General features: G+C 32.3%; 2 protein-coding genes across 2 annotated transcripts; both read right to left on the bottom strand.

Annotated features, from left to right (window-relative positions):
* Positions 1-3,343: 3,343 nt before the first annotated feature.
* On the bottom strand, positions 3,344-5,934 carry LOC131045067 (GDSL esterase/lipase 6-like). The gene is made up of 5 exons (XM_057978584.2): positions 5,694-5,934; positions 5,455-5,573; positions 4,003-4,116; positions 3,636-3,894; positions 3,344-3,525 (listed from the first exon to the last, which is right to left on the bottom strand). The coding sequence occupies exons 1-5, from the start codon at positions 5,932-5,934 to the stop codon at positions 3,344-3,346; spliced, it is 915 nt and encodes a 304-aa protein (XP_057834567.2).
* Positions 5,935-14,272: 8,338 nt separating this feature from the next.
* On the bottom strand, positions 14,273-17,294 carry LOC131045061 (GDSL esterase/lipase 6). The gene is made up of 5 exons (XM_057978576.2): positions 16,971-17,294; positions 16,732-16,850; positions 15,226-15,441; positions 14,858-15,116; positions 14,273-14,748 (listed from the first exon to the last, which is right to left on the bottom strand). Exons 1-5 carry the CDS (start codon positions 17,248-17,250, stop codon positions 14,474-14,476), a joined length of 1,149 nt encoding a protein of 382 aa, XP_057834559.2. The 5' UTR covers positions 17,251-17,294; the 3' UTR covers positions 14,273-14,473.
* Positions 17,295-18,013: the final 719 nt, after the last annotated feature.

Consider the following 18,013-nt stretch of genomic DNA (forward strand, 5'->3'; position numbering starts at 1 on the left):
GTAAGTCCAAACCATCCCCAACCTTTGGCCATGAGCCAAACTTTTGTGATGAAGTTGTTGCCACTTCTTGCTACCCAATTAATAGGTCTCATACATTAGCCCTTTTATATATAATTCCTATGGAGGCATGGTAGTGTCACAAGCCTTCCTTGATACATATTAGAGTTTTTGGTTAAGAGGCATATGGACATGTGCCAAAGGAAAGGAAAACAATGTTGGAGAATAATGCTTTGATGTGTATATTAATTGGATACAATTATGGTGTGAAAAAGATAAAAACTTTGGGATCCTAGTGTACACAAGGTAATACTTTAATAAAAGTGTTATTTTTAGTGAAACAAAGTCTCCTTCTATTACATTATAACTAAAATATTTCATAAAAGGGAAGATTTATTATTCAATTTCATTGCACTCCTAGTAAAATTGATCAAGACCCCTAGATAAACAAAAAGTTGAGGAGATTTCATTAAGCTCTTAATCTTTAGAAGAGGAGGAAGAACCTCCAACTCAACTTGTTCCAAGATATACAAGACATAGACGATCACCCCAATTGTATTCACGTGATGATTGGAGATGCATTTTTTCCTTGAATAATAATATGGATGAATCGAGGTATGTACAAGAGGCATTAGGTTTGAATGATGCACGATATTAAAAAATGTTATGGATGGAGGAATAGCAGCTTTGAAAAATAATTATATTTATGGAATCTTGTACCATTCTCTGGAGCATGAAAATGTATTGGTTGTAAATTCATGTTCAATAATTGAAAGATTAGTTTAGATGGAGGCATTGAGAAGTGTAAAGAAAGGTTGGTTGTGAAAGGATCATATAAGTTTGAGCATGTTTGTTACTGTGAGATATTTTCTCCTATTGAAAAAATGACATCATTGGATTTTTGTTTTCTATTGCTATTGCTTATGATTTAGAGGTTGAGCAAATTAATGTGAAATTTGTTTTCCTTCATGTTGATTTTAGAGGACGATATTGATATGACATAGCCAAAGCACTATGTGGTAAAAGGTAAAATTAAATTGGTTTGTAAATTGAAGAAATATTTTCATGGCCTCAAATAGGGTCCTAAGATGTGGTACTTGAAATTTGATACATATGTGTTGAGTTTGAAATTTCAGTCTTCTATATCAAATCACCTTGTTTATACAAATATCATAGTGATACTTTCTTATACATTGTATTATATGTCGATAATAAGCTATTCATTAGTAATGGAGTATGCATGATTTCCTATTTCTTGTGCATATAATGTTTTCATTTCTTGCATGTTAAGCATGTGTTAGCTTGACTAAGTTAACTTTGCCACTATGATTATTCCTACCATTTATTGTTGGTTCCTATTGTTTTAGATCTACTAATATTGAGAAGAAACATTTGTGTTTATCCTTATCCAAGGGAATCAATCCACTATATTCATTTGTAATAACATAGAAAATCTTTGATAGTTTAGATGACTTTCATGTCATATCTCACTTATGGAGGAACCTATTGTAGAGTAATATATGTTATCAACATTTGCTAAAAATTTGTAGATTTCATCACTCTCAACTCCTCTAGTCACTATATTGAATCCATTCTTAACATTCTCAACAAGACATTTATTTGGATAGAGCTCCACCTTATGACTATTTTATCTTATTTGGATTAGTCAAAGAAGATTTTTTATTAATATAGATGCATGATTTATATTTGTTACTTGTAATTCCTATTATCATGTCCTCTCCCTAAAATTAAATCTATTCCATCAATTCATATAAATTATTATCCTAGAGAAATATCCTTACACCTTTCACTTGTTTTAAATAATTGAAGAAGTATTTAATAAGTCATATGGTGGTTGGATCTTGAACCAATAAGCCACCTATTATTTGAATTTCCTTGAGTGTCTAAATATTCTATTTATATATTATGATCACCCTCTATTTGAGCAAAATTTGTTTGTCTTTTTGATACTATCTTCTTTCCCTCCTACATGTGATTTTTTTAAACATTGATCAATTTTATACCCTCCTCCTCTACAATTATAACATGTGATAGTTTTTTCTCTTTTATAATTATCTTTGTGATTTCTTCAATCTTTTTGTATCTTTTGAAAGCTATGCCTTTGTTGATTATTCTTTGGTTGATTTCCTTTCTTTTGATTATTTTTGTGTTGATTCGCTTGATTTTGTCATTGCATTTATATGATTTATTTAACTGTATTTTTTATATTTGCATCTAGTTATAAATTCTTGAGAAATCTTGCTAGAATCAATTACGAACTTTTAGAGCCTAACCTCTTCATTTAAGAATGGTCCATACAATTCTTGTATGGTATTTTTAAATTCTTTATTTAGTTCCAATGTGTGTATGAAGTTAAAATACTCGTTTGGAAGACTTTCAATTAAAAAATCTACAATACTTGAGGTTTGATATTCAACCTTCCTAATTGCAAGTTGATTTCTATGTTTTTTTTAGTTTACAATATTCATTCTATCTTCTACCTTCATCTTCAAATTTGTTAATTGTCTTTTAATGTCCAACACTTTTCAATTGTTGGTTCTTTCATACATTGTTTGCAAAATTTCTCATATTTTCTTTATTATTTTCAGATCTTGAACATGAGACGTAATACATGGACTACTTTTCTACAAAACTGTAGCCCATTCATTCATACCCATTTTGCCCCATTTTTCATCCTTACTTTGATTCATAATTTTTCTTCTATTAACTTCCATAAATCTTTTTTTTTTTGAATTAATTGTATCTTACATTTTCAATTTTTATAATTAGAACCATCTAAATTTATATTACCAAAAATATGAAAGATGAAACTATTACATGAAAAAAAAAAAACTCCACACGAGCACTAACATAGAGATTTGAAAATGAAGCATATGCCAACAAACACAATGGTATTTTATATTGTCATGCCTTAATATTAACCTTTTTATAAACGGAACAGACTTTTGAAATTTTTATGACTTACAAAAATGAAATATAGTTTCATTAAACTCTTAACTCGAAGAATGTTGATCGAATATAACACGTTTACTTTCTTCAAAAGTTGTATGAACACGTAAGCACACCTTTCACGACGCGTATTTCACCAACAGCAAGGAGAGCGTCGAGATTGACGATTTCGGTGGCAAAGGAGTACCAAACTTGTGGGTATTAGAGGCCCACCGAGGATGCCGAGATGAAGGAGCTTGTGATTTAATATGCTCCTCAGAACTAGAATCTCATTATAGAGATCATAAATTCTACATAGCAAGTAGCATAGAATTTGTTTTAAATTTATTATAGATAGCTGCTGATGAGCGTTATAGGCGGCTCCAGGCGGCGTAATTTATCCAGAATCAGAATCTCTGACAGGTTTTGTGCACTGTTTGTAAGTGCCATGAGATCCATACCAGAAAACATGTGTGCTTATATTGCTGCAAAACAAATTCGGTGGATTAGTCTTTCCACAGCTCACCTCTGCATTAAACAATCCCGATCCACAGCATGCCGACTTAGAATCGCTAAATCCTGCACCAGAATTTTGCATAGATTCATTTTAGTTTTCAGTTGCCCAATCATTAAATCCAAGAGAATAGAAGAATGATATAATAAGAGATCCTCTAAAGAGAGCAGCTTACCATAGGCTTTACGATTTTGAATTATGTTCATTAATTCATCATAAGCATTAAGTTGGATAATGATCACTCCGTCAAGTATTTCATTGAGGAGTATGACAAGTGACTTGGAAGCACTGTTATATGCCACAGCCAGTTGGTTTGCGATATCCAAGCATTCCCCGTGTGATATATTATAAGCAATACATTTGGTGTAAGGAACACAACCCACAGGTGGAATGTTGAATATAAGGAATTTTCTCGCCCCACCATTGTAGAGCCTCTGTCAGGTTAAAGAGTAGCAAGGATTTAGTTCTTCTGTAAGAGAAAAATGTTTTTTTTTGCATTACCAAAGGGAAGAAGTTTGTAAATTGATGAATTTCAAACTTACTACAATAGATTGATTAAATCTGGCCAGCACAACAGCGACAAACTTTGCTGGAGTTGTAGTTTTTTGGAAACTAGTGTTTGCTATGTAGGATCCTGCCAATGTCGTTGCCTCCAACTGTAATGCCAAATAAAGACATTCTCAGCTTTGCTTGGGCAGCTCCAGATGGGTTCGACCTCGTCAGAATATGAGAATACTGTTCGAATAGGAATAGTTGTTGGCTCATACAAATAACTTTCTGCAAGGTTGTAAAAGATTAGGTACAACGACAAACCATCAAACTTTTTGTTGAAAACTTTTAAGGGCAATTCTCGAGTCAAGAATTAATATAACTCTGGTACCACCTGCTGCCAATCAATTGTTTATTTTCTTAGTTGGGTACGTAACCAATTCATTAAATGTGTGTTGGAGTACAAATAAAATTTGTTTGAATGAGAGTTAAAAGATTGAGAAATAATTGTTTTCTTAAATTATCATAAGTTTTATTTATAAAGAGAAAGTAAAAAGAAATTAGAGTTAATTTTGATAATTAATTTTTAGTTCTTTTATGAAAAATATTTTTTCACAATTAATTGTTTTAATATAGATCTATATTCCACCATGATGACCATATATCATTTTAATTTTGTAAAACTTCAATATAGTAAAACTTAATTCATAATAAAATTATAGTTATAAAAAAAAAATATATTTCAATTTAATAGACATCAACTTTTAAAAATATAATTTTGAATTATAAAATTAAATTAATTAAAAAAAAAGATTTTGAAAAAAAGATTTCATATGTATTTTGTCTCTCTTTTACTTTATTGATGTTGTAATAACTAATAAAGTGTTGTAGTTCAACTACAATTGATAAAGATGATTGTAATGTTTTCTAATCATACTAACTACCAATATTAAAAACTATAAAGAATGAGATTGAAATTGGGTCCCAAACAACTTTAATATAAAATTTAAACTTATGATCTGCAAAGATTCAAATAATAAAAAATCCTCCATCATAAAAGTTATAATAAGATACATTACTTTGTTAGGGAGTACAGCAGAAACAACACAAATGCTATGAAGGAGTTCAGATTAAACAAATTTCTCACCTCTCAGTTAAAGCAGGCATCCAACGAAAGATTCAAACCAACCCAAATTGTTACGCATACATGAGATTTAATATAATAGTTGTACCAGCAACTTTGGAAGAGAAGCACATTACATCATAAATAACTTACTGTTTTTCCAAATGGCAGAACAGAACAGGGATTTAAGAAATTGTTCATACAATATGCCAACAATTCTCTAGATGCTTCATGCAGCTCTGATGAAAGACTTTAACCAGAAACTCAACTAATCCAAGCCAGAACATTAGACTATACAGCGCCTAAACCAAAAAGGGCTGTAATAGATTTTAGTCAACGCTTGAATTTATTTTCTTAAGAAGAAAAAGAACTAAGCAGAGACCTGTGTGGCAGCTGTTGAGTCGAGCAAACCGCTACCTCCCGATGCGAAATTCATCCCTCTTGCAAAATCTGCCTTTGGTTGGAGACAAGGAGGGGGAAAAGGGAGCCCCAAGTAATTAGCTGCGACAACAATTAATTCATTCTATTGTTATTACTAATCTGAAAAACTGTATTAATGTATCTACACCAAAACAAAACAGATTCAATAAGAGCATACAAATCTGTAACAAGAAAACATACCAACAAAGTCGAAAGCGGTACGGCCATCAGTAAAACGACCAGTTTGGTAGGGGAAAAAGGAGACGCCATATGGTATGAAGTTTGCACGCGCTGTACAGTTTGGAATATAATTATTGTTACCTGCATGCGCTAAGGAGTCTCCAAACAAATACATGGCTGGCACAATTGGCTCCTCTTCAGGTGCTCCAAAACGAGTTATTAGCCATAGCCCAACTAAAATACTCAAAACTGAGCTCTCCATTCTCATTTTAACAACCGGATAACACTACACTTTTTGAATCTCCTGCTTAAATAACTTGCTGCCGCAGGTGTAGATAAAAGAGACAAATTTGTGTATGTGCATTAATATAGTCGAATAACATTTGATTAAATTCATTATGCTACTCGACCCAAGTTCCATTGGAATTTAACTGCTAGTAGACCCCTCAAATATGTTTGATGCAGGTTGAATACGAGGAACGTTGGCCAGATTTATACTCAATTGATTTCAAACGACTTATCTTTTGTCGGCATAGAAATCATTTGAATATAGATCTGATATGTAACGGATTAGTCTATTGCATTTATGCACATTAATTGTATTGAAGGAATTAAATGCTAAATGGGCCACAGAAGAGCGAATGGGACACTTTAGGATTCACGATGTATTCATTCCTGGAATAAGGGACAGCACAACTGGGAAAAATGTCTGTTATCAACATATTATCAGCCTACACTCTGAAGCATTATCTTCATATGCTCATTAACAACCAGTAACACTTCATGGAGGACGATAAGAAATATATAAAAGTTGTTGAAAAGCAAGAATTCATTGATGTTTTTTGAGACCAGTATATGTGGTTACTGTAAAGAACCATTGTGTGAGTTACATGCTTGGGAGAATATTATTCATATATATATATATATATATATATATATATTTTATTTGTTTAATTTTTTTTTAAACACTTTGATTATGAATTATAAATGATATTATTTTTTCAATTGTATTGGAGAATACTTGAAAAATCATCAAAGATAAGAAGAATTAGCGCTATTAAAACACGTAACATGTTTTAAAAATATTCTCACATTTTCTGTATTATTGTTATCAATCTTTTTATATTTCACAAATAGATAGTTTGGTTTGTGTGTAAGTAAAACTATTAGTAATGGTTAATTTCTTTATGCAACACTAAAAATAGATTAATAAAAGTTATTTAAAAAAATTTATAAAACAATTTTATTAGTTTCTCACTAATGATATCATAAATGTATTTAGATTTTTCAAATGCATTATTGTATTTGACAACCCTTTTCTATTTATTATTAATAAAGAATTTAAGCTAAATTATTTCTCCTTCAACCTCTAAATATATAGATTACCTTATTATTATCTTCTAGATAATTGTAAGTACTGAATGGGGACCAAATGCTACATTAATCTCCTTGCTATCATCTAAAGGATTTGAGTAACCAATAATCAAACAACACATTGATCGAATAAATCTTAAACTATCTTAACAATTAAATAGGTTTATTCATTTATTGTGTTGTCAAAATCATCTTGGAAGGAAGCTTTGTTTTTCATTTCGTTCTTTGAGGAAGCAAACAATACTTGAGTCTACTCTATTGGGGTTCAAATTCATTTTATTATTTTACAAGGGGTTGAATATTTTCTCTTATTCCCACTAGATCTATGTGACCAATTGGTGCACTCTATTGATTCTAAGACAAATGTTAATTAGTCAAATATTTAGTATTGTCTCTTAGAACATGTAGATGGTTTTAATATAAAACTTGACACATGGCTTAAGCCATAAAGGTACCTACTTGCATGTAAAAGAAAATGAAACACTTCAAAGTGAATTTTGGGAATGCAATGTATAGGAAAATAAAAATGATCATTTAGCACCTCAAAAGTGCCTAAGAGTCATGATTTATATAAAGGGATGGAAAGAGACCATGACATGAGGACACAAGCAAGGGTAATATAAGTTATATCACATTTAGACTTATTTGTGAACTTTTTAACCTTATTATATTCTTTTAACAAAGATTCATATATTTCTTTTTGTATGATTTTTTTTAAAAATTTCGTTAGTTAACTATAATCCTAATCCGCAACAACAACAATTTAGGGGACACTAAATTAGAAATGTGAATGTCTCGTAAACAAAACCCAAACTAGGAACTCTATAGATAAGAGGCCCCATAATCATAGTCCAACAATAAAGAAGACCCCACAAAGGATATGTGGGCCAGCATCAATTTGCAACAATGACAATTTATGGGACACTAAATTAGTAGTGTGACAGTTTTGTAAACAAAACTCAAACCAAGACCACCATAGATAAGAGGCCTCATAATCCAACAACAAATTAGACCCCACAAAGAATATGACCCAATATCAAGGTAAGAAGTAGGCGAAACCCCCAAAAAGGAATCTTGTAGACTACCCAACACCCCTAAATAGTGCACTTCACTAAAAGGTTAGTGTAGTAAATCACAACCCAAAACAGGTCCAACGTACCTCCATAAGCAAGCTTCCCACATAGAAAGAGAGCCAAATCCTAGAGTGCAAAAATAAGGAGGCAAATGCAATTCACACCCCCAAAAAAGGACAACATCAATGACCATAATAGGCCCAAAATCCACTACCGAAACCCTACATGAAAATAGTATAAGAACAAACAGTTGTGGCCATCTCCATCAGCCTCCCCATCTCCATCTTCCTCATCAAAATACTTTGCAATATACCCTCCTCTTGAAAACCTAGTTCTACATTCTCCACTCTCACTCATCCCTCTAACCCCATTTGGATGTTAATATTGTTTCCAAGCATAAAAATAGAACACAAAACATATATTATAGAAAAAAGGTTTTTCATGTTTTTTTTTATATATGGAGGATAGTTTAAACCATAAGTAAATTATGAGGTGTAGGAGCCCCAATCTGTATCAAGAAAGTAAAACTAGTATCAGTAGTAACAAAACTAAATGAATAGTTCTATACAAAATGGATAAAAAAATCGGATTATACATTGATCAACCTATGTTCTAAGCTATCTAGGAGGTCATTAGTCCCATGACCCAACTATGTTATTGCTTCATTTCACTGTATCACAGTCATAGGCACCGATAGAGGGTTCAATCTTAGGATCATTGGTTTGATCCCATCCCATAACTTTCATAGCATTTGGATTTTGATTCTTCTCTTCAATGGATTATTTTTTTATTCCTCTCTCCTTCAGATGTTGATGGAGAAGGTCAAGTTCCTCGTTGTTCAACTTGTCTTTCCAATGAGGAAAGAAATGAGCAACCTGTATGTCTGATTTGTAGAGGAGCATTACTCCTTGAAGAAAGATCCATTGTAGTAGCCACCTAAAACAAAATTAATAGAAAAGTATTAAACTCAGTAAGATGTCTCCTTCTAGTTTGAAAAATTTCTTTGTTCCTCCTCTTCCATAAAAAACAAAAAATTTCACAAGTAAAAATGGACCAAAATCTATTCTCTTATGTACCTCATTTGACACGAAAGCCAAAAATAAAGACCACATAGAAGTTGCATATTGACATTGAAAAAAAGATGTTCAATAGATTTTAGCTTTTTACACAAATCGTAACTTGTAAAATTCAGATCAATATCAAATGAATCCGTTCCAATAACAACTTTTCTAAGAAGCCAAATCCATCTAAAATAAGTTTTCTTTGGTTTAGCATTGTCATAATAAAGAAAATTAAAATTAGAGAGCCACTTCAAATATGACCAATCGTTATTCTAGGTTTTCTTTACCCACTGAACATTTTAGTCATTCTAGGCGAGCATATCATATATATTTTTAACAATGATATCATGAAATAGAAATCCATCTTCCAATATAATATATTGCAGAGTTTGATTGGAGTAGACAAGGTTGCTCGGAAAACTATGTCCCGTAGCATTTCTGATCATTGTATGTCCTTTTATGTGACTGAGGAATACCATATTTATCAATAACCTGCTCCCAGGAACAAACCCTTCCATCAACCATCATGTCCTGAAACGAGACTATGACAAGAGAAGCCCAAGCTTTTGCAAAGCATCCTTGAGTCGGGGCCAAAGGCTTATTGTTGCTTTCCAAGCCCCAACAAAAAGATTTGTCCATAACACAGTAGGTTGGGACATTATCTACAGCAGATCCATTCTAAGTCAAATTTCTAACCTGAACCCATGCCTTCCATAGTGAAGAAAAGACCATCGAGCCATAGATTTTGACATCAAAACCTCTAAACACAACATAAAAAAGATTCATTTTGGACTAACATTTGGCTTTCTTAGTTTTGGAAAGGGCTATGTTATTCGTGATTAGTACTTTCCATGGCTCACTCCCTAGAAATGCCCTATAAATCCATTTAGAAGAAAGATCAATACCTTGTGTTTTCAGATCTTTGAGCCGAGCTCAAACCGCCTTGTGATTTTGGGCTACAACACCAATTGCATGAGACACAGTGTCTTTTCTTATTCCGTTTTCCATCTGACTTTAGAAAACCCCTAAGGATATCTTCTAACTTATTGAAGTGCACATTAGCAAACAACCATGCTGAAGACTAATATATAGTGTTAGAGGATGACACCTTTTGAACAACTTGAGCTCTCCCACGTAGGGAGACGAGATGAATCTACCAATTAACATGCTTCTTTTCAATTTTTTTTTAAAACAATCCCCCATATTATTAATAGATTAATCAACTACAAAGGGGATGCTAAGATATCTCACAATCTTTGTAGGCCGAGACTAACCCCAACCTTTGGCTATGAGCCAACCTTTTGGGAATAATTTGTTGCCACTTCTTGCTACCCAATGAATAGGTCTCCTACATTAGCCCTTTTATATATAATTCTTATGGAGGCATGGTTGGATCACAAGCCTTCCTTGATACATATTAGAGTTTTTGGTTTCAAGGCATATGCATACGTGCCAAAGGAAAGGAAAACAATGTTGGAGAATAATTCTTTGATGTGTATATTTATTAGAAATAATTAAGGTGCAAAAAAAGGAAAAAGCTTTGGGATCCTAGTGTATAGAAGGTAATACATAGTAGAAGTGTTAGTTTTAGAACAAAGCCTCCTTCTATTACATTATAGCTAAAAAATTTAATAAAAAGGAAGATTTATGATTCAATTTCATTGCACTCCTAGTAAAGTTGATCAATACCCCTAGATAAACAATAAGTTGCGGAGATTTCATTAAGCTCTTAATCTTTAGAAGTGGAGGAAGAACCTCCAACTCAACTTGTTCCAAGATATACAAGACATAGAGGACCACCTTAACTGTATTCACATGATGATTGAAGATGTGTTTTTTCCTTGAATAGTAATATGGATGAATCTAGGTATGTACAAGAGGCATTAGGTTGAATGATGCACAATATTAAAAAATGTTATGGATGAAGGAATAGTAGCTTTGAAAAATAATTATATGTATGGAATATTGTACCATTCTCTGGAGCATGAAAATGTATTGGTTGTAAATTCATGTTCAATAATTGAAATATTAGTTTAGATGGAGGTATTGAGAAGTGTAAAGAAAGGTTGGTTGTGAAAGGATCCTATAAGTTTGAGCATGTTTGTTACTGTGAGATATTTTCTCCTATTGAAAAAATGACATCATTAGATTTTTGTTTTGTATTCCTATTGCTTATGATTTAGAGGTAGAGCAAATGAATGTGAGAATTTCTTTCCTTCATGGTGACTTTAGAGGAGGATATTGATATGACATATCCAACGCACTATGTGATAAAAGGTAAAATAAAATTGGTTTGTAAATTGAAGAAATCTTTTCATGGCCTCAAATAGGGTCCTAAGATGTGGTACTTGAAATTTGATACATATGTGTTGAGTTTAAAATTTGAGTCTTCTATATCAAATCACCTTGTTTATATAAATATGATAGTGATATTTTCCTTTACATTGTATTATATGTTGATAATAAGCTATTCATTGGTAACGGGGTATGCATGATTTCCTATTTATTGTGCATATAATGTTTTCATTTTTTGCTTGTTAAGCGTGTGTTAGCTTGACTAAGTTAACTTTGCCACTATCATTATTCCTACCATTCATTGTTGGTTCCTATTGTTTTAGATCTTCTAATATCTAGAAGAAATATTTGTGTTTATCCTTATCCAAGGGAATCAATCCACTATATTCATTTGTAATAGCATAGAAAATATTTGATAGTTTAGATGATTTTGATGTCATATCTCACTTGTGGAGGAACCTATTGTAGTGTAATATATGTTATCAACATTTGCTAAAAATTTGTAGATGTCATCACTCTCAACTCCTCTAGTCACTATATTGAATCCATTCTTAACATTCTCAACATGACATTTATTTGGATAGAGCTCCACCTTTTAACTATTTTGTCTTATTTGGATTAGTCAAAGAAGATTTTTAATTAATATAGATGCATGATTTATATTTGTTACTTGTAATTCTTATTACCATGTCCTCTCCCAAAAATTAAATCTATTTCATCAATGCATATAAATTATTATTCCAGAGAAATATCCTTGCATCTTTCACTTGTTTTAAATAACTGAAGAAGTTTTTATGGTAAGTCATATGGTGGTTGGATCTTGTACCAATAAGCCATTTGTTATTTGAATTTCTTTGAATGTCTAAATATGCTATTTATATATTATGATCACCCTCTTTTTGAGAAAAAATTGATTATCTTCTTTGATACTATTTTCTTTCCCTCCTACATGTAATTTTCTAAAACATTGGTAAGTTTTATACCCTCCTCTACAATTATAACTTGTGATGTTTTTTTCTCTTTTATAATTATCTTTGTGATTTTTTCAATCTTTTTGTATCTTTTGAAAGCTATGCCTTTGATGATTATTCTTTGGTTGATTTCCTTGCTTTTGATTATTTTTGTTGTTATTTGCTTGATTTTGTCATTGCATTTATATGATTTATTTAATTTTACTTTTTATATTTGCATCTAGTTATAAATTCTTGATAAATCTTGCTAGACTCAATTACGAACTTATAGAGCCTATCCTCTTCATTTATGAATGGTCCATACAATTCTTGTATGGTACTTTTAAATTTTCTATTTAGCTCCAATGTGTATGTTCTAGAGGTTTCAAATTCAACCTTCCTAATTGCAAGTTGATTTCTATTTTTTATTTTTTTTTAATTTACAATATTCATTCTATCTTCTACCTTCATCTTCAAATTTGTTAATTGTCTTTTAATGTCCAAGACTTTTAAATTGTTGGTTCTTTCATACATTGTTTGCAAAATTTCTTATATATTTTTTATGATTTTCAGATCTTGAACATGAGGCCTAATCCATGGACTACGTTTCTACAAAACTGTAGCCCATTCATTCATACCCATTTTGTCACATTTTTCGTCCTTACTTTCATGCATAATTTTTCTTGTATTAACTACCATAAATCGTTTACGTTTTTTTTTAATTAATTGTATCTTACATTTTTAATTTTTATAATTACAATCATCTAAATTTATATTAACAAAAATATGAAAGATTTTGAAAAAAATATTATATGAACAAAAGTAAACTCCACAAGAGCACAAACATAGAGATTTGAAAATGAAGCGTATGCCAACAAACACAATGGTATTTTATATTGTCATGCCTTAATATTAACCTTTTTATAAACGGAAAAGACTTCTGAAATTTTTATGACTTACAAAAGTGAAATATAGTTTCATTTAACTCTTAACTGGAAGAATGTTGATCGAATATAACACGTTTACTTTTTTCATGAACACGTAAACACAACTTTCACGACGCTTATTTCACCAACCGCAAGGAGAGCGACCAGATTGACGATTCCGGTGGCAAAGGAGTACGAAACTTGTGGGAATTAGAGGCCCACCGAGGATGCCGAGATGAAGGAGATTGTGGTTCAATATGGTCCTCAGAACTAGAATCTCATTACAGAGAAACGTTTTCCATGGACATATCGTGCTTCTCTGACGGTAGAAAATAATAGTTACCGCTTGAGAATTATAGCCTATCACCATGTCCAGCAGTAGATCTTGTACATCTGGTTTAGGATACACATATTTTCCATTACCACCATAAGGAAGAATCAAAATTAGTACATATCACCAGCAGCGCTGCCTCAAATTAGAAAGAAGTTCTGGATCAGTAGCGCTCTGATAACCAAAGCCTTCGAACCACTTTGGGAGAGTATGAAAAAGTCATCAATGACATTCGTGGACTTTCTGGATAAGACAAATCTTAATTGCATAAAATTGTAAATTTGGTTTCTGGATTTGATTGCATGAACAATTTTTCTCATCAACATTTCAGGTCATGTTCTATGATCCATCATCAATATGAAAAAGCTTAAAAGAAAAATCATCTTAATGATAGATCATGGAATATGATCTGACACAATCAAATCCAAAAATCAAATTTCAACAGAGTAAAGAAAATAACAACTCAGACAAACTTCACAAAACATCACAGTCCATACCACTCAGCTCATAGATCACATAGCAGCTGACACTCGAATCCACAACCCCACACTTTTAGAAAATTCTGATATAATGAGAAGAAACGTAAAATCAAAGAGAAATGAACCAGAGCTTATCGCTGCTTTTTGGAGGTCACAGATAACAGGTTTTTGTATTCAATTTATAGAAAAGTAGAATATAAATTCTACATAGCAAGCAGCATAGAATTTGTTGGAAATTTATTATAAGTGAGCGGTGGTGAGCGGTGCACACGGCTCCGGGTGGCGTTAGCTTATTTATTTTAACAACAATAACTACATCTCTGACAGGGTTTCTTCACCGTTTGTAATTAGACTAGTTTCTCTAAAGACCAGCGTAGAGAGATTAATTGGATACATAACAGAAGAGTTTCCACTCCAGATCTGCTGTGAAAACAGTTCATAAAGCTTTTGAGTGCCATGAGATCCATCCCAGAACACATGTGTGCTTATGTTGCTGCAAAACAAATTCGGCGGATTAGTCTTTCCACAGCTCACCTCTGCATTAAACATTCCCGATCCACAGCATGCCGTCTTAGAATCACTGAATCCTACAACAAGATTTTGCATAGATTCATTTCAGTTTCAGTTGCCCAATCACTAAATCCAAAAGAACAAAATAATGATATAATAAGAGATCCTCTAAAGAGAGCAGCTTACCATAGGCTTTAGGATTTTGAATAATGCTCATTAATTCATCATAAGCATTAAGTTGGATGATGATCACTCCGTCAAGTATTTCATTGAGGAGTGTGACAAGTGACTTGGAAGCACTGTTATATGCCATAGCCAGCTGGTTTGCGATATCCAAACATTCCCCATGTGATATATTGTAAGCTATATATTTAGTATAAGGAGCACAACCCACAGGTGGAATGTTAAATATAAGGAATTTTCTCGCCCCGCCATTGTAAAGCCTCTGTCAGGTTACATAACGGTACCGATTTAGTTCTTCTGTTAGAGAAAAGATGGTTTTTTTTGTGCTACCAAAGAGAAGAAATTTGTAATTTGATGGATTTCAAACTTACTACAACAGATTGATTAAATTTGGCGAGCAGAAGAGTGACAAACTCTGCTGGAGTAGTAGTGTTTGCTATGTAGGAGCCAATGTCGTTGCCTCCAACTGTAATGCCAAATAAAGACTTTCTCAGCTTCGCTTGGGCAGCTCCAGATGGGTTTGACCTCGTCAGAATATGAGAATACTGTTCGAATAGAAATAGTTGTTGGCTCATACTGATAACTTTCTGCAAGGTTGTGGAAGATTAGGTACAACGACAAACCAGCAAATATTTTGTTGAATAGTTTATTGAGGAGAATGGAGAAATGCAGGAAAGGATAAGATAAACAATTGCGGAGTCGAGCTAACATAAATTTGGTACCACCTGCCGTGAACAATACAGCTCTATCAATTGTTTATTTATTTTCTTAGTTGGGTAGGTAACCAATTCACTAAATGTGTGCTGGGAGCACAAATAAAATTTGCTTAAATGAGAGTTAAAAGATTGAGAAATAATTGTTTCATAAATTATTAAAGATATAAGATTTTCTTAAAATATCTCAAGCTTTATTTACAAAGAAGCTTGATTTCTATAAGTTCTATAAATCATTAAAAAGAAATTATAATTAGTTTTCATAATTAAATTTTGTAATATAGATCTATATTCCATCAAAATGATCAAATCTGTTTTCTCATCTTATATCTTTAAAATTTTGTAAATCTCCAACTTAACAAAACTTAATTCTTAATAATAATATATTATAAATTAAAAAAACTTTCAATTTTATAGATATATATTTTGAAAATTATAAGTTTTCAATTATTAAATAAAATTAATAAAAAAAATTTATAGAAAAAAGATTTCACAAAAATATAGAATCTAAGTATTTTGTCTTTATTGTATTCTATTAATGTTGTAATAACTAATAAAATGTTATAGTTCAACTACAATTGATGAGATGAATGTAATGTTCTTTAATTATACTAACTACCAATATTAAAGACTATAAAGAATAAAATTGAGTCCCAAACAACTTTAATAGAACATTTGAAATTATGAAAATTATACTTACCTAAACTTATTAGAAAGATAAAGTTATAATAAGATACATTACTTTGTTAAGGAGTACAGCAGAAAAACACAAATGCTATCAAGGAGTTCACATTAAACCAATTTCTCCTCATCTCTCAGTTAAATCAGGCATCCAACGAAAGATTCAAACCAACCCAAATCGTTACGCATACAAATTTAATATACTAGTTTGTACAAGCAACTTTGGAAGATAAGCCCGCTACATCATAAATAACTTGCTGTTTTTCCAAAAGGCAGAACAGGGATTTAAGAAATGCTTCATACAGTATGCCAACAATTAACTAGATGATTAATGCAGCTCTGATGAAAGATTTTAACAAAAAAATCAGCTAATCCAAACCAGAACATTAGACTATACAGGGCCTAAGCAAAAAAGGGCTGTAATACATTTTAGTCAACGGATGAATTTGTTTTTTTTAAGAAGAAAAAGAACTGAGCAGAGACCTGTGTGGCACCTGTTGAGTCGAGCAAACCGCTGCTTCCTGATGCGAAATTTACCCCCCTTGCAAAATCTGCCTTTGGTTGGAGATAAGGAGGCGGGTAAGGGAGCCCCAAGTAATCAGCTGTAACCACAATCAATGCATTATATTATTAATAATCTGAAAAACTGTACTATTAGAGTATCTACACAAAAACAAAAAAGATTCAATAAGAGCATACAAATCTGTAAGAAGAAATCATACCAACAAAGTCGAAACCGGTACGGCCATCAGTGAAACGACCAGTTGGGCAGGGGAAAAAGGAGACGCCATATGGTATGAAGTTTGCACGTGCAGTGCAGTTTAGAATGTAATTATTATTACCTGCATCCGCTAACGAGTCTCCAAACAGATACATGGCTGGCACAATAGGCTCCTCTTCAGCTGCTCCAAAACAAGTTATTAGCCACAACCCAACTAAAATACTCAAAACTGAGCTCTTCATTCTCATCTTAACAACACACTTTTTGAGTCTCTTACGCATTCTCCTGCTTAAATAACATGCTACTGCAGGTGCAGATAAAAAAACAATTTGCTTATGCGCATTAATTCAGTCGACCAACATTTCGTTAAATTCTTTATGCGACTGGACCCAAGTTTCATTTGAATTTACTTGCTAGTGGACCCCTTAATTATGGTTGATCCAGATCGAATGCAAGGAGCGGTGGCCAGATTTATACCGAACCGATTTCAAACCACTTTTTTTTTGTTGACATTGAAATCATTGAAATACAGATCTGATGTATAGCGGATTAATTTATTGCATTTATGTACCTGAATTGTATTGGAGTTAAATGCTCAATGAACCACAGAAGAGCGAATGGGACACTTCAGGATTCACGATATATTCATTCCTGGAGTAAGAGACAACACAGCTGGCAAAAATGTCTATTATCAACATATTATCACCATATACTCTGAAGCATTATCTTCATATTCTCATTAACAGCCAGTAAAATTTCATGACGGACAATAAGAAATATATAAAAATCATTGATAAGCAAGAATTTATTGATGTTTTTTAAGACAAGAATATGTTTCTTTATGTCAGTTATATGCAGTGTTCTACAGAAACACGTTTCCCCCTAGGCCCAAGTCCCCCCTCTCCGAAACCCATCCTCGAAACTTTTTCCGTTTGTCCCCAGTACCCAAAGTTCGTCCCCCTATCTCCCCGTCCTCAATGCCTGTGGAACACTAGTTATATGTCGTAGAAAATATTATTCATATATAGTTTTATTATATTTTAT

This window comes from Cryptomeria japonica, chromosome 7 (genome assembly GCF_030272615.1).
Source record: "Cryptomeria japonica chromosome 7, Sugi_1.0, whole genome shotgun sequence".
In the NCBI taxonomy this organism is placed as follows: domain Eukaryota; kingdom Viridiplantae; phylum Streptophyta; class Pinopsida; order Cupressales; family Cupressaceae; genus Cryptomeria; species Cryptomeria japonica.